Source organism: Musa acuminata, chromosome BXJ3-7 (assembly GCF_036884655.1).
Source record: "Musa acuminata AAA Group cultivar baxijiao chromosome BXJ3-7, Cavendish_Baxijiao_AAA, whole genome shotgun sequence".
In the NCBI taxonomy this organism is placed as follows: Eukaryota; Viridiplantae; Streptophyta; class Magnoliopsida; order Zingiberales; family Musaceae; genus Musa; species Musa acuminata.
In genome coordinates this window covers 2,825,542-2,842,877 of record NC_088355.1, presented here as the reverse complement: position 1 = coordinate 2,842,877, position 17,336 = coordinate 2,825,542, and the positions used below count along the sequence as shown (strand labels likewise).

The window sequence follows — 17,336 nt, the reverse complement described above, 5'->3', positions numbered from 1 at the left end:
TCGACCGGAAACGGGAATTTGAGGAAGAATGGGAGTGGATTTCGAAATTTAAATCGGTCTTCTAAGAGGGAAACGGGAAAATTGAGAGAGAAAACCGGACCGATTTGCTTCCAAATCTGGACCGGTCTAATCAACCGGTCCACCACGGCATTCTCTTCATTCAGGACCGAGTTAGATTAATATATTTTATTACATGCCCCTATTTGCTAATATTTTTATCATTATATATATATATATATATATATATATATATATACATATTATGCTTTTAAATATAAAGTTGAATATTACAGAACGTATTATGGAAATTGAAACGTTGAGCTTTTAATGTTATCTTAATAGAATGTGTAATACAATTAAGATTTAAATTGAATTTTTGTCTTAAACAAGGTAAGATTGGATAGCAATAATTAGTGTATCCATGCCCAACTCATGGGATCTCAATTTAGGATCAACCATTCGATAAAATAATTACCTAATTTTGTCACAATCAGAATTGTCTCATATACTTGAAGGTCAATCATCCGTTCATTAAATCTGAATTTTATTTTTAATTTTTTTTAGAGATTTAAATTTTTATTTTGACAACGAACCCGTGATTATGCCGTCTATCTTGACTTGACTCTTGACCAATTTTTTATTAGAATATTTTATGAGTCAACTATTTAATCTTTAGACTAATTTGAAAACGCTTCTTCAAGGTCTTTCGGAATACAAAATAAAATTTACGATCAACAAAGATTTCTAGAAACACATTTAAGATGGTTGATTATAAATTTTTTATAGAGGATTAGTTTCACTAATCACAGAATTGTATGCATGTAATGTAGGTTTAGGTTGACATGGTGAGCAGTGTTCCAAGATATTTTCATTAGCAAAAGTCAAATTATCTACTTGTATGCTTTGCAGCCAAAAGTCAACCACATTTACACCATTTTCCTGGAGTAGTTGGGTCATAAAAGGTAGCATGTAAGTCTCCACATTTGCACTAGATTGCTGTCTCTGATCATTGCTTTCAAGACTCTTACCAAAGAGAAAAGAGTTGGGCTTCAGCTGTCTTTCTATTCTCCTACATTTCAACCAAAATCATGTTGTTTTTGTTCTTGACATAAAAGATGAGAAATATTCATTTGTAGAAGGGGAGTTTATACAAAGGAACAAGGAGAGAAAAGACCAAAAGTACAAGTAGTGACAGTATATAACAACAAGAACAAGTTTTTAGAGCACAAGTCAATCCAATCGAGTAAGAAGAAGAAGTACAAAATCTATAAGATAATTCTCTGAATAAAGTTCTGACAATCCTTCTTGATTCATTCAGTTTCAAGAGATCCTTCCTCTGAAGTCAAACAGAGGAAGGAAGCAACTCGACAGTACAATGAAGTCGACGCAAAGCTAAAGCCAAGCTTCTCTAAGGTCATTCACTGCAGTCTCATTGACAATGCCTGATTGAAGATGATCCACTCTCATCAACTAATTATAATTCTCTTTTCTTTTCCTTTTAATTAAGTTGATATCGAGTGACCAATTCGAAGCCTCACGACGTTCTACAAATATTCTCTTGCCACATTCTATTTCAGCATTTTCTTAGCACTGTTTCTTCTGAAGATACATCACACACAACCATTTTTATCTCAGACAAAAGCTTAAAGCTTAAACTGATAAATGTCGAGTATATTCATACGTTATGATGATTTATAGTCTTTACAAGTTAGATAGTACTGAAAGTTCTGATGCAATCAGATCTTTTTGTTTTTTTTCTTTGAAGTCTCATATCCTTTGGTTGTGGCTATAAAAAGGATTATTCAACCTTCCAATCTTTGGGACAAATAGGAGTTGAATTTTCTGACCTTTTTTTTTATTGGATTGTTTGAATCGAACTAATTCGTATCCTTCTAACTCACATTGTTGACCCAAAAGCTCAGGAAGCAGCTGTGCTGCTTTTCTTATCGGTCTTTTGGTGGTGCGAAGAATGTGTTGGTTTGATGTCCTACTAATTCTCCTTCGCTTAATGACAAGTTGATTGGTTTAGACACGGCAAGCAAGCAAACGAAACAAGTTCAAAAGTAGGCACCGTCTTTGGATTACATGGAATGAACTCATTGGATAGATCGGAGGAATTAATGTGTAAAAGTCATATCTCGAGGTTGATGGGTAAGCTTTTCGGCTTTGGGTTTCTCCCATAGTTATTGTTATGTGAGTCAAATCATAAGCCAACAAAAAGGTGGTTGAACACTATTTAGAGATCGGTGAAGCGTGAAGAACCTCTCTAATGGAAGTCTATCTCTTCTCCAATTCATTCAATGGAGTTCAGCAGTGATTTCCTTTGTTCTATCTCAGTTTTTAATTGTTGTTTATACATATCCATGACCTCTTAACGATATCCGAAAGTCATGTGAATTACGGAGATAATTCGATCTAGTTTTAGAGGGTAACAATTATCCTCGACAAGTATTTTGATTAATGGTGGAGGAAGAAAAGACGGTTGATAGGATCCGAAAAGGTGAGATATGCATTTCGGAAAATTTTAACCTCATAAGCGAAGATCTAAGTGTATTCAACTCGATCCTTCCGATGTCTAAATCAGATAATTTTTCTAGATAAAAAGTAGGAAAAAGAGAGAGGAGAGAGAAGATCTTTGGTGTGATTTAGAATTGGCTCTGACCATGTTGATTGGATCCTCATCTTGCTGGGTTGGTGCCTGAGAATGATCTCTAAGTCGTTCTCGATTGAGATGGCTATCGTTGACGACGCCGCCGTGCTGTTTGCTTCTCTCACAAACCTTCTCTCTGTTGTCGTGGACAAGTGAGCCAAAGGCGGCATCCTTTGTCAGCATTTCACTCCCGCAAGGCTTTCATGTCAACCACAAGCTGCATAAAGTAATCCATCAGCTTCGAGCCATGAAACAAGCACGACGAAGACGCACCATTCCTAGTCGTCCCACCGTACCAAAAGATCTGTTTCTGTACGGAAACATGATCCAGAAGAGGGAAGAGAAAAAAGTATTCTTGGACCTCCGCGATCCATCTGCCCTGTTCTACAGTGCTTCATGTGGAAACCGATGCTTCACGCATCCATGAATAGGGAGGGAGCGATGCCATTCAACGCATTCGTGGGAACGAGGTCTGTGGAATCATTCAACCATTGACAGTTTCTCTTACATGGCTGGTGGCTCTTTGAGTCCTGACAGCAATGCTAAGCTTCGTCTCCATATTCAAAAGGACATGGTATTGTACTGGCGTTGCTGTTCTTTTCTCGAACCGCAGGGCCTTCCTTCTACCTCTTTGGAGGGCTTTGGGAATGTCTGACCGAGTCCTGTCGTAAAGTTCAGAAGCCTCCCTCCTACATAAACAACTTCATCGGCTCGGCCAAGATATCAATATACCTCGGGAAGGAGGAGTACGGGTCAAGGCATGAGATTCTTGGGAAGAAGGGTGAGGCAGTACAACAGAACCGACGCTCCTCGCATGCGATGGACGGAGGAGCTGCATCGGTGCTTTGTCGAAGCAGTCGATTGCCTCGGAGGAGAAACGGGTAAGTCGCCAATGACTGCTTTCTCTCACGAGCACATCGGAAGACTCTGTTTTCCTTACTTCTTCTTCTTCTTCTTCAAAATGTGCAAACAGACTAAATCTTTCTTGTTTACATACATACATTCCTGCAGAAGCAACTCCAAAGAGAATTCTACAGTTAATGGGCGTAAAAGGAATAAGCATATCTCATGTCAAAAGCCATCTGCAGGTAATTTGTTCCAATCCTTTTCCATGAGAAAACAGTAATGATTGTTTACTTCTTCTGCACACTCCAATTCTTCCAATCTTCATCTTACAACATCTGTCACATATATCCATCAGTAATAGAACAGTCAAATGATCGGAAGAAACAAATGTTTGGTCACAGCTTTTTTAATGTTCCATATCAATTCCAAAGGTAAGATAGAAGTTGGGTGTGTGAATGGTGAGAGAGAAATGTGAGTCATATCTCAAAGTCAAGGCTGCATGTTTCGGATTCACACATGCCTTCTGATGCCTCTCTTGCTTCTTCTTCTTCTGGTTAGCAGATGTACAGAAGCACGAGCACCCACTGCGAGAAGAACCGAAGCAAGCAACTGGAAGCACCGCGGCACGACGTCCTCATGGCTTACAGTCTGCCGAAGCAGAGAGCGGACGCACACCTCGGTCTCACCCGTTCAATTCAATCGTACGTGGGTGTCCGGCTCCTTCACTTCTTTCTCTCTCAGTGTCTTTCTTGCAGCAGACATCTTCTTCTACCTCTAAAGCGTCGACTCTGGATTGCAGGCCGACGTTTGAGGAGCTGCTGAGAGACTGGGCAGCAAAGAACATGGCCTCCATCTTTCCAAGAGACACGTTGACCGAAGACAACAGCCAGGTTTGACACCCTCATCATCACATACATTGCCCTGATCACAAGCGGTCGATCCCACACCTCCTTCGTCGTTGCAGCTACTCCAGCTCGCTTATTCTCAGCGATCGCCGCCGAAGGAGACCAACTGCGAGTCGAGCTTATCGTCTTTTGCCTACCGGAATCAGAGAAGCTTGGCAGACACGGGCGACCGGGGATCAAGTGCAGCAAAGAAGCACGTAAACTTGGAGCTGACCATCTCATCACCTGCCTGTTCCTGACACGATGCTTGTAGTCAACCATACAAGTTAGCAGAAGACGAGCAGATCAACAATGTTTTCTTGAATCCGCTTCGGACGACCCGAAGGATCTAAGAAAGATTGTTTAGATGTTCGTAGACACTTGTAAATTTGTTGTAGCCCTAAAAACAATAATTGCATTTTGATCAGTTCATGCGAGTCCTATCGAAATCTCTCTCTCTCTCTCTCTCTCTCTCTAATGTTGGGTTGGGCCGTTTCAAGGAGGGGTCAGGTTTTAATGAATGTTTGGTGCTTTGGATCTGTACATATCCACACATCCTAAGGGTGTAGATGTGGGTTTGCTTTGAATGTTTGATATTTATATTTAGAATATATATCAATATATTTAATAGTGATAAAAGATTCTCCATCTTAAATAATTAAGATTTACTATTTGATTGTTGTTGTTGCTGAATATATATCAACATAAAATTCAAAAGATACTCAATAGTGCCCTTATTATTTTTATTATCATTTTTTTCGAAAGATGTCCTCTTTTTTTTTTTCCTCAAATGATGCTTCTATTTTAAATAATATCAAAAATATCATTAGGGTGCAAAGATATTGAAAATACTATAAAACTACTAAAAAAACATGTAAGTGATTTCATATTATATCTTTAAGTTTATAGTTAGTTTGGGAAGATCAATAGTCCATTTGGATTATTTATAATATTTTAAATATATTTTATAGTATTTTTATTATGATAGTCAAAATACGAAAATAGGCTAAAAAAACTATAACATTCACTTGAACCAAAATTAGATGGAATAATTAATATCTTAGGGCTAGTAAGGGATATTTTTAGTTTTACTCAAAATAGAGATACCATTTGAAAAAAAAATTAAAAATATGGTACTTTTAAAAAATAAAAAAATTAAGAAAAAAAAAGCTAAAAATAGAAAGAGATAATGTTGAAATTTTAAAAAATAGAGATATTATATGATAAGAAATAAAACTTAGTTGTATCTCATATTCCTTATTTATCTTTATATTTTATTAAAAAAAAATTGAGAATTTGTCTGAAATTATATATATTAATTTTAATAAAATATTTCCATGGTCGTAGATACATTGTGGCACGTTGTTGCTTTTATCAAACCCAAGAGTAATATTTTATTTTTGGCACACAGAAAGAGAGAGAGAGAGAGAGAGAGAGAGAGAGAAAAGTACATCCCAAGGAAAACTAATATATAATCTTATGACACACCCAACTGTCATTTTAGTGGGCCCGCTTGGTTTGGTTTTGACCGTTCTTTATTGATGGCGGGTGGGGCCCGATTCGTTTTCGTGGCGTCAGCTACTCACGCGCGGCAAGAGAACAAATGGCTGCATTAATTGACTCACCACGTGTCACGATCAGGCGCCCTTCTTGCTGCATTAAATGTCGGATAGGGACACCCGTCATTTATTACAGACGGAGTATGCAACAGTCTTTTTAAGTTGAGCTGACGGCAGACGACGACATCCCTTTTCACCAATTAAAAAAAGCAAGAAAATTATTAATATAAATAATTATTTTCAAATATTAATTTATGTTTAAGATATATATTTACTGCATTAAAATGACTGCAGGGAAAGTCCCATTCAATTATTTAGTTGGTTTCAGTAGTCTGTCCCATTCCTTGTGATTGCTACGAGTCCTTTCGGAGGCCTCCATTAAGGCTTCCGCTGTACAGTCTCCGCACCCGCATGGCTATGTGCAAACACCACCAACCACGCAAATCACCGGTGAAGGGTTGCATCAAGAAGAAGAGAGCATCCTGTGACAAGTGAGATTTGAACCCCCAAAATTTAATGGCAGGTTTAATGCCCAGAGAAAGGGCAGAACAAACTGCTGCACGATGATCTCATCTCACGGTGGAACACCATGAACCGAGAACAAATTCTTACAGTCGCCAAAAATGGAGAGGCCTTTCTTCCTTTTTTTTGACCCTTGTAGTAGTAATCGTCTTCTACGCTCGGGAATCGAAGATTTGGGTCTTGTTCTCGCTTCTGTGCAGGTTTCAGTGGGATGGGAGAGAGGAGTTGAGGTCGATGCGCGGCTTCTTCTTGAGGAGGTCGTTCACCGGCACATGCGCCGCGCACCTGGGGCACCTGGGCTCCGCCTTGGAGACGAGCACGTAGAGGAGGCACACCGGGCAGGTGGCCACCGCCATGGTGCTTCCCGCGGCGCCGTCCTCGTCCGGCGAGGTCGGCGCCCGACGCTTGGTCGAGACGGCGGAGGAGGAGGAGGAGGAGGAGGTGGTGGTGGTGGTGGAAGAGGGGGGCGGGGACGCGGGGCCGGTGGTGGCGACGAGGCGCGACTCCCGCTCCAGCGCCGACTTTACCTTCTCCAGGGTGCAGACGCTCTGGTACTCGGCGGAGGGTGACGCCAGCTCGAGGGCGAGAGAGGCCACGGACGGCGACGGCGGCGACAGGTTAAGGTCGTGCAGATGGCGGGGAGCGGGATCGGGGTCCCGCTGTTCGAGGCTCGTCTTCCCGGACTGCAACCATGGGAATCGAGATGCTCTTAGTCGAATCAAAGCAAGAATGAACTAGGACGACTCAAATCGGCGACTTCGACATGAGTTCATGGGGAAAAAAAGGATTCTTTCTCATCGAAACAGCTTCTTTGACCGATCGAAAGACCAAAAACAGAAGCTTTTATTACAATTAAATATGCATCGAAAGCGCGAGCGACAACTAAATAATTAGGGCGCGGCATCGGCGGGGAATAGGAGATCCAGTACGAGATAATTAGGATGCGGATGTACGATCTACAGAATCGTTCTTTTGGGGGTCAAAAGGAAGAGAATCCTTGGTGCTTCGGACTCGAAGGACCACAGCAATCCGCACCGACGACAATCGATTCAACGAAACGAACCAAAGAGGGGAAAAAAGGAGAACCTAAATCTTGGAATCAATGAAGGCCAGATCAGATTGGAATTCCAACAAGCGACGCGACGAACAGTGAATTGAGCTACGAGCAGCGACACATACCGGGAGGTCGATGCGGGTCGGCCAGCCGGCGGGGACATGGAGCTGGAGATCCACGTCGCCGGCTCCGCCGCCGCCGCCGCCGCCGGCTCCGCCGCCGCCGCCGCCGCCAAGCAAGTCCCGGGTGACGAGCTCGCTCTCTCCTTCCGCTTCGTCCTCGTATGCCCCGAGGGTTGTCGCCAAGGAGCTCACCTCTGCAGCCATCCCGACGTCTATTTTCTCTGCGAGTCCTGCAGCGAACAGCGCAACAGAGAGGGGAGAGGAGACGTAAGTCATAGAGAGGCGGTAACTGTGGCGAGGCCACCTACGTATTTATAGACGTCAAGCTTCAAAGTAACTCGTGGTGATGAGATTAAATGAACAGTTAATTATGTAGCGGTGTTCATGTTATCATGTGTCGCAAATAAATGCTGCTTGATTCCATGACAACATTGCAAGGAGTAAATAATAATAATTTTATTTTGGCCAACTATTTCGACTAGTTGACTAGATGGGCGTAGTTATCAGAATCAGATTCTATAAATATATATATATATATATATATATGCTAATTACAGGTAAATCTTTATTTTCTAAATAAAATCGAGTTATAAAATGGGTATTTGAGTAATATCATCATTGATTAGGAAAGTTGTCATCATTCCCATCGAGAAGAGTAGAAAAATAAGGAGAAAAAGAACGAAAGAAAGAAAGAGGAGGAAAGAAACAAAAAATAAATAAATAAATAAAAAGAGGAAGAAAAAGAAAGGAAGACAAGAATAAAAAGGAAGAGTAATGGAGGAATTCTTTTGTAAATATAATTATTAAACACATGACCCGTCGATTAGATATACCTAATCTCGAATTAAGCAGGGAAAAAATGTGAAGTTATATAATTAAAATAAATATATAAATTAATTTAAATAAGACGATGATAAGGTGAATATGACATGCAACACAATATGTTTGTCGATTAGCATCGATAAGATTCTGTTGCTATTGTCACAAGCATACGATTCATGATGAAATAAAAAAGAAAGAAAATATATATTCAACATGTATAACATACATAGTGTATTCATATCAAAGCCTATTTTCATCGGATTCAGTGAACAAATGTAACATCCCTAGGATTAAGATTGACTTATAAGAGTCTGATGAGTATACTATTATCAATTTCAGCTTAAACATTTTGATGAGTGATTTAGATCAAACAAAGTTGATAAGCTGGTTAGCCCATTAGGCTGTGACAATAAAGATAAAAAATAAATCATTGATAAATCTTTACAAATATAAATCGATTATAGACTAATCATTACCGATACTAATATGATGCTAATAGATCATTTGAAAAGTTCTCCTACAAGAATCACTAATTTTTTTTTTTTTTGCTCATGCAAGCATTTAGTGTAGAACTGTTTGCATGCTTTGCTCTTCACCAAATTCTTCAATCTGCTATGAGTTAAAACACATCATCATAACCATACAATTCCTAACTCAAATTGTTGCCCTGAACTCATTCCAAAACAGTTGAACGATCACTTGACAAAACCAGGGACAAAAAATATCATCAGAAAGCATATTAACTATTTTCCAAGAAGCAACCCCTGTTAGTGGTACTCTACTCTTACACAGACATAAACAAAACCACTATGAAAAAGGCCAATTCAACAAGACAAAGAGCATGATTAATTTCAGATACTGTGTCGAACAAAAACACCACTGTTGAATGTAAATCACCAAGTATCAACTTCCTAAACAAAGTATTGAGTTCCTGAAACTGTATGTTTAACAAAGTATCAGATACTGTGTTGCCTCGATTGAATACACCCCAACATCATGCGGAAAACGGAATCAGAATCAATCACCTTCAAAACTGAGATGCTGTGCAGCCATACATGCCTACTTTGACCTCTGCCTCATCTTTCGGCGTTTCCTCTTAAGCCTCCTCATGCGTTTCTTCTTCCACTGCAAGATAATGTGAAGTTAAATCAATTTTCTTTTCAAGGCAAAACAGCGAAATCATTGTTGCTGCGAGAGATAGTGAAGTTAAATCGATTTTTTTTTCAAGACAAAACAGCTAAATCATCGTCGCATAACACTGAAACAAGGTTTTCTGTAAGATTAGTGAGTCTAATTAACTTGATACATGGAGTAAATCCACCTGTCTGTCTATTCCACACATAAGTCATCCCAAAGCAATTATACATCTCAGTTTCTTTTTTCTTAGATAGCAAAGTAGTAACTGATAGAAATAATAGAAGATAAGAACAATATAATATAAGAAGCTTTATTGAAGTAGATAAACTTTAGCTTGAATCTATTAACATGTTCCCTCTCCTATTTATACAGATTAGGAGGAAGGATTTCCCTCAACAGAATAGAGAGATTTCCTCATATAATTGGGGAAATCTTATCCTCTATCAAGTTGGGGAAATCTTATCTTCTATCATGCCCCCGCAAGATGGTGCTCCTAACAAGGATACCAATCTTTGATCGATGCAAAGAATGGTTTAAAGCAAGAGGTTTCTGAGTAGGGCAAGAGCAGATCGCTGTTGCTGTTGCGATTGCTGTTGCTGTGAGGGCACAGGCGTTCCCTTCGTTCTCCTTACATCCGCCCTTCGTTCTCCTTAAGTCCGCCGACTGTTGGCAGATCAGCGAAGACTACCGCGGTGAGGAAGATGAGGATTTGCCGTGAAGCCTCTCAGGAATGTGGCTGCAGCGGCGTTGGTCGCTGGCCGAAGACAAGGGCGAAGCTTTGCTTTTCTCAGCGACCAACGTCGCTGGCCAAAGGCAAGAGCGAAGCTTCGCTTTTCTCTGATACCATGATAGAAATAATAGAAGATAAAAACAATATAATATAAGAAGCTTTATTGAAGTAGATAAACTTTAGCTTGAATCTATTAACATGTTCCCTCTCCTATTTATACAGATTAGGAGGAAGAATTTCCCTCAACAGAATAAACAGAATAGAGAGATTTCCTCATATAATTGGGGAAATCTTATCCTCTATCAAGTTGGGGAAATATTATCTTCTATCAGTAACAACAAATGAATGGTAAACCAGGTGAAAAAAATATCATATGAAAGCAACTTGAGCATAACCATGAAACTACAAAAAGTAAAAACGCATTCTGATGGAACATTGAAGATTGATCCAAATTCATACCCCCCACAAAAAAAAAAAAAAGCAAATCACTTGTTCCACCCAGCATTAAGTGTAATCTTGATGGTAACAAGCAATACCTAATATTCTTTGATATGACAATTAAGAAGCTGAATATTTATGGCCCCTTTGGAACCTAACACACACACACACACAATACAAGTGATTCTGCCTTCTCAGAGTATAAATTCCAAGGAAAATAAATATTTTGAGGAGAAACAGAAATCTTGTTAATTTTGTGCTTGAAACAGATGAGATGGGAAACACAATTTGCGGTTGTAAAAAAAAAACCATTTCAGAACTTGAAGAATTAAATACCAGGAAAAATGACAAAGTTATCTGATCCATACAAATTTTCATCCAAATAAAAGAAAAATCAAGAAGGTTCATCCCCTCGTTCTCCTACTCCTCCTAAATTGACAAGACAATATTATAAACTAATACAAACGAATATTACACTAAAAGCGACAAAGACATGTAGTGACAGAGGTTAATGATAGAGGTGAAACTTTGCGTCGCATACGCAATTTAGTTCAACACAAAATACAATCAAATTCCAAGCCATTAAGTATCAACTTAATTAACACTCAATTAACAAAACCACAGCAAAACCTAAAGTATCTACTCAAGAACAAATCTTATCAGCACAAAGTGCATCTGCCTAGCTTACATTGGCTTAGTTAGATTAGTTATGGTGATACAAAACGATGATAAAATGGATAAATATATGATCCTATTAAAAGAAAAACATTCAGATTGGAAGTCATAAGAAAATGTCCCGCTAAATAACGTTTAGGTTTAGGTACAACCTAACCGACAAATACGCACAAAGACAACAACTTTGCGTGTGTTCGGTACGGATTTGATGATTCGTTCAACTTAGACATGAGATGGACAAGGGATGAGTCTCTTCATCATACGGTACATGGAGTTGTGTTAGCAATAGAAACACAAGATCTGACCACGTAAACAATGATGCGTTTAACCAAATGAGGAAAAGAGAGAACAAGGGGAAACCAATCATTGTATAGAATCTCGTCGCAATCCCAAACACTAAAAGATCAAAGGAAACTCTCGACAGCCTGCTATCAGATCGCCAAACGATGCTTCTCTATTACGATTTGAACCGCTAAGAAAATAAGAAGCTAATATGCCTTCAGAAACAAAACAATCGCAAGCGAAGGAACGATTAAAGCAGAATGAACAGAGGGAAATATCAAATATTTACCTTCGCCCTCATCTCTTGGGAACTCCCAAATCTCTGTCGCTGCTCCAATCGACTTTCTCCTCCCCGGAAGCGGCTTCGATAGCGGGTAAGGATTCAACCCCTTCGCCCGCTCCTATTTGTAAGCAAAGAAGGAAGGAAAACGTAGGATGGACGAACCGCATGCCATCGTATTAGATTCAGTTAAAGGGCCGACAGTTCTCAGATAATTGAGCCGAATTGATCCGAAATCCAACCCTCATTAAACGACCGATATAACGTAATAAATTTGGGATTAGCATATTAACCCTTATAAATTTAATATAACGTAATAATTTCTCAAAATATTAGCAAAATATCCATCCAATAACATTATTATTCACATTTTGTATTGCGATTGACGTTAGTTTGTTTGAATTTAAAAACATATAAAAGCATACATTATATATAATTATCTTATTTTTTAAATATCATTAAAGGGTATTTATATCAATTGAACTTTCAATTATTAGTTCCATGCCAATCAACCAAGTAAATACCAATTTTCAAGTTAATTAGTAATTCCATATATATATATATATATATATATATACATATATACATACAGCTAAAAGGAATGTGAAAAGGGTTTGGATCAAATGATTAGAAAAACCAAGGAAATACTTTAGAAGTCCCCGATAGAAACATACATATTATTGGGCATTGTCACCAAAACTCATTAACTCTCAGCATCAGTGAGGTAATTTAGTTGCATCATGACAATGTCATGAGAAACCACTACAAACTGGATTATACCGCAGAGTGAAGCTTAACAAATGACATTTCTAAACATAACGGGATTACACTGCAGAGAACAGCCAACAATGGCAACATCCTAGTATAAACTTCAATTTTTAGCTCTGGCAGCATTGTTTCCCTCGATTCGGGCACGGTTATCCAGCTTCACGAAGCGTTTAAGGTCTTCAAATGGGAGAGATTCCGAGTCCTTCCGCTGCAGTTCACTCAGCGTTGGGCGTTTGTCTAGCAAGCGCCACAGCCAGTCTGGGTACTCAGAATCGGGCATTATCTTCGGATCAGTACCATCCTTGAGGATATTGGCTCCAACGACTGTCGTGCTCTTTACTTCATGGCTCATAAGTGAAGCTTTAGGCGCATCACTAGCGCCACCTTTCGGGCCCTTCTTTCCCTTGCCACTAGCTATTGCGAACCCTCTCACACCCACCAATTGAGCAGCCTTGTTAGTGATGCTGATTCCCCTTGAAAACCTCATGCGACTCATTGCTATAATTGTCTCCTTTGTGTCAATTTTTCTGTAGACAGGCATGGTCAAATACAGATATTTATGATATGAATCTGACTTGAATCACCAATCAAATAACATTTCCACGGGTATAACACAAAGGTGTGGAACATAATTGAATTAGGTAGAGTTTTCATCAATATAGCAGAATAGTATGAATAACTCAACCATTCTTTAAATACAAACTAAATAGATAAGAATCAAGTATTTCATCTTTCACTGTATGTCAAAAATAACAGGAGGATATTTAACCAGGATGGCAAACACAAAAATGTTCCACTCTCGCAAAATGGTTTCCAGTCTATAAGTGTTCCACTCCGGTCAGAAATAACAGGAGGATCTTTAACCAAGATGGCAAACACAAAAGAGTTCCACTCTGGCAACAATGTCTGCTAGAAGCAATGTGCACACGAAATGGTTCTTAAAATACAAACTAAATGGATTAGAATAATATTTTCACTTTTCGAGCATGAAAATATAACAAGAGATTCATCATCAACTAGGATGGCCAATTAGAAGAAAACCACAAAGAAGCACCAAAATGATCTACTCTAACAAATTAATATCTGCTGCAGCAGAGCACTTGAACTGAAAATCTTCATATTTTTTTGATGCCTTAAAAAAATTATAAGCATCTTGACAGGTCTCACAGAAACCCACACACACACACACCAAGGCCATCATCTAGGGAATAGAGGTGTGATCCATTCAAGGTAAACATGAAAATATCTAAAGTATGCCCTTCAAAGACAATCTACAAGACTCAAATTTTTCAAGATATAAAAGTTCTTTTCTCCCTTGATCCACAACAAAAGAAAAAAAACCTGATCTAAACCCCAAAACAACAAAATCACCCAAGGACAATTAGAAGTCAAATGACCAAGAACATGATCGTTCTTTACCTTCGCCCTAATCTCTTCAGAACTCCTAACCCCCCTCCCTCTATTCACCTAGAGCGGCTTTGAGTCCAAATAATGTGAAAGCAAGCTTATGCACTCCTATTTATCACCTGAGAAGAAAGCAAACCCTAATTGTATTTTAGTTATTTTAATAAGCAAAAATTTGCAAATCGTAAGATGGGCAGACCCATCCTGGTTGAATAGGCCTGTAAGCCAGGTATCGACTCATAAAATTGGGCAGGATCGAGACAGATTCCTAATCTCTACACACCAACAATGGGCAAAATGCTTTTGATTGTTATATTCTCAATTATAATTGATAACCCTATCAATAAGTCAATTTACACATCTATTATTACAAAATTCGTTCAGAACATATGTGTTCCTTTATAAATTTATATAGAACATATTAACACATACTGTCTCACTAACCTGCAAGGCAACAATTAACTATCCAACTGCAACAAAATATTGACTCCGATGTCTAAGTGGGTTGACAAAAAGAGATAGGAGTAGGAACAGGAAGGGCCAAGAAAAAAAGAAAGAGCCTCATCAAGCTTTGACAAACTCATGAAAGGTGATGTTGACAATCATGAGATCCACATACCTAACCACTCCCCTCTTCTGTTATGTTTCTTACAAAATCCTCAATTGCTATTTTATCTTCCTCCGTTGTTTGGAGAAAATAATAAAAGGAAAAAAACTGAAACTCTTACACCAATTAGCCGACCATGGCCAATGCCATGCCGCTTATAACCTATAACCTTGCGAAAACATCTATCGAAAACAGAGAACCCCAAAAGAAGGTTTAGCATTGTTCTGTTACATCCATATTGTTTAATTAAAAAGTCCATCATAAACAAAGCAACCGATAAATGCAGTAAACAGTTACAAAGATCGCTTGAGATATAATAAGATAAGATGGTGTCAAGTTAGATATTAAAGAAAAGCTTAGAAGCGATGGGAATAATAGAAGAAGAAAGAAATCAGCATATCTCACACCTCAATATCACAAAGCAGATTCAAGGATGGGGTTCTCGGTGAAAAGGAAAAGCTTCAATAAACAACAATGTGTTTAACCGAGAAAGGAAAACCAATAATCACGATTCTAACCCTAAAACTCAAAGACAAAGATCTCGATAGCCTGCCTACTTCATTACGATTGGAACCGCAATAAAGAAAATAAAACCCAAATCTGCCTTCCGAGACTACAAATCGCAAGCGAAAGAACGATGAAAGCGGAATGATCGAAAGACAAGATCAAATCTTTACCTACGCCCTCATCTCTTCGGAACTCCTCGCGAACCCTCGACGATCTCCGTCGGTGCTCCTCTCACCTGAAGCGAAAAGGGGGCGACTCGCCAAGGAAGCCAATCCTAAGGATAATATAGTCAATGTGGAAATTACTCGTAGGATGGATGGATGGACGGAAACGATGCCATCTTGTTAGAATGGGCCAATGGGCTGAGGGTTGTCTCAGATAATTGGGTTGGTTTGGTCCCAAAATCCTTAAATATCTATCTTGCAATTGGGATTAGTATATTTATCCCTATAAATTTATATAGAACATATATGTTCCTGTAGAAGCTCTTACACCAATTAACCAGTCATGGCCAATGCCATGCCGCTTATAACCAATAACCTTGTACCTCTATCGAAAACAGAGAAACCCAAAAATAAGGTTTAGCAGGAAGAATTAAATACCAGGAAAAATGAAAAGTTATCTGATCCATACAAATTTTCATCCATATAAAAAAAAATCAAGAAGGTTCATCACTTCAATCACTCCCCTCGTTCTCCTACTCCTCCTAACCTGACAAGACAATATTATAAACTAATACAAATAAATATTACACTAAAGCGACAAAGACATGTAGTGAGAGAGGTTAATGATAGAGGTGAAACTTTGCATGGCATCCGCAATTTAGTTCAACACAAAATACAATCAAATTCCAAGCTATTAAGTATCAACTAAATTAACACTCAATTAACAAAACCACAGCAAAACCTAAAGTATATATTTAAGAACAAATCTTATCAGCACAAAGTGCATCTACCTAGCTTACATTGGCTTAGTTAGATTAGTTATGGTGATACAAAACGATGATAAAATGGATAAATATATGATCCTATTAAAAGAAAAACATTCAGATTGGAAGTCATAAGAAAAGGTCCCGCTAAATAACGTTTAGGTTTAGGTACAACCTAACCGACAAATACGCACAAAGACAACAACTTTGCGTGTGTTCGGTACGGATTTGATGATTCTTATGCTGGCTCAACTTAGACATGAGATGGACAAGGGATGAGTCTCTTCATCATACGGTACATGGAGATTTGTTAGCAATAGAAACACAAGATCTGACCATGTAAACAATGATGTGTTTAACCAATGAGGAAAAGAGAGAACAAGGGGAAACCAATCATTGTATAGAATCTCGTCGCAATCCCAAACACTAAAAGATCAAAGGGAACTCTCGACAGCCTGCTATCAAATCGCCAAACGATGCTACTCTATTACGATTTGAACCGCTAAAAAGAAAATAAGAAGCTAATATGCCTTCAGAAACAAAACAATCGCAAGCAAACGAACGATTAAAGCAGAATGAACAGAGGGAAATATCAAATATTTACCTTCGCCCTCATCTCTTGGGAACTCCCAAATCTCTGTCGCTGCTCCAATCGACTTTCTCCTCTCCGGAAGCAGCTTCGATAGCAGGTAAGGATTCAACCCCTTCGCCCGCTCCTATTTGTAATCAGAGAAGGAAAACGTAGGATGGACGAACCGCATGCCATCCTATTAGATTGGGTTAAAGGGCCGACAGTTCTAGGGTAATTGGGCCGAATTGAGCCGAAACCCAACCCTCATTAAACGACCGATATAACGTAATAAATTTGGGATTAGCATATTAACCCCTATAAATTTAATATAACGTAATAATTTCTCAAAATATTAGCAAAATATCCATCCAATAACGTTATTATTCACATTTTGTATTGCGATTGACGTTAGTTTGTTTGAATTTAAAAATATATAAAAGCATACATTATATATAATTATCTCATTTTCTAAAATATCATTAAAGGGTATTTATATCAATTGAACTTTCAATTATTAGTTCCATGCCAAGAAACCAAGTAAATACCAATT

The 17,336-nt window shown here is 38.6% G+C and overlaps 2 protein-coding genes and 1 long non-coding RNA gene across 4 annotated transcripts; 1 reads left to right on the top strand and 2 right to left on the bottom strand.

Moving 5' to 3' along the window:
- The first annotated feature begins 2,954 nt into the window (after nt 1-2,954).
- On the top strand, nt 2,955-4,807 carry LOC135642224 (protein PHOSPHATE STARVATION RESPONSE 1-like). Of its 2 annotated transcripts, XM_065158192.1 has the most exons (6): nt 2,955-3,120; nt 3,264-3,531; nt 3,662-3,738; nt 4,058-4,197; nt 4,296-4,386; nt 4,461-4,807. In XM_065158192.1, exons 2-6 carry the CDS (start codon nt 3,411-3,413, stop codon nt 4,638-4,640), a joined length of 609 nt encoding a protein of 202 aa, XP_065014264.1. In that variant the 5' UTR covers nt 2,955-3,120; nt 3,264-3,410; the 3' UTR covers nt 4,641-4,807. The 2 variants fall into 2 exon arrangements, with proteins under 2 accessions (XP_065014264.1, XP_065014263.1); XM_065158191.1 differs by having other exon boundaries at nt 2,955-3,531.
- Nucleotides 4,808-6,424: 1,617 nt separating this feature from the next.
- Nucleotides 6,425-7,958, bottom strand: LOC135642693 (transcription factor PCF2-like). The gene is made up of 2 exons (XM_065159041.1): nt 7,641-7,958; nt 6,425-7,144 (listed from the first exon to the last, which is right to left on the bottom strand). Exons 1-2 carry the CDS (start codon nt 7,911-7,913, stop codon nt 6,665-6,667), a joined length of 753 nt encoding a protein of 250 aa, XP_065015113.1. The 5' UTR covers nt 7,914-7,958; the 3' UTR covers nt 6,425-6,664.
- A 1,324-nt stretch (nt 7,959-9,282) lies between these two features.
- LOC135586210 (uncharacterized) lies at nt 9,283-16,813 on the bottom strand. The gene is made up of 2 exons (XR_010498299.1): nt 15,458-16,813; nt 9,283-9,584 (listed from the first exon to the last, which is right to left on the bottom strand). It is a non-coding gene; the product is annotated as an uncharacterized LOC135586210 (long non-coding RNA).
- Between the last annotated feature and the right edge of the window lie 523 nt (nt 16,814-17,336).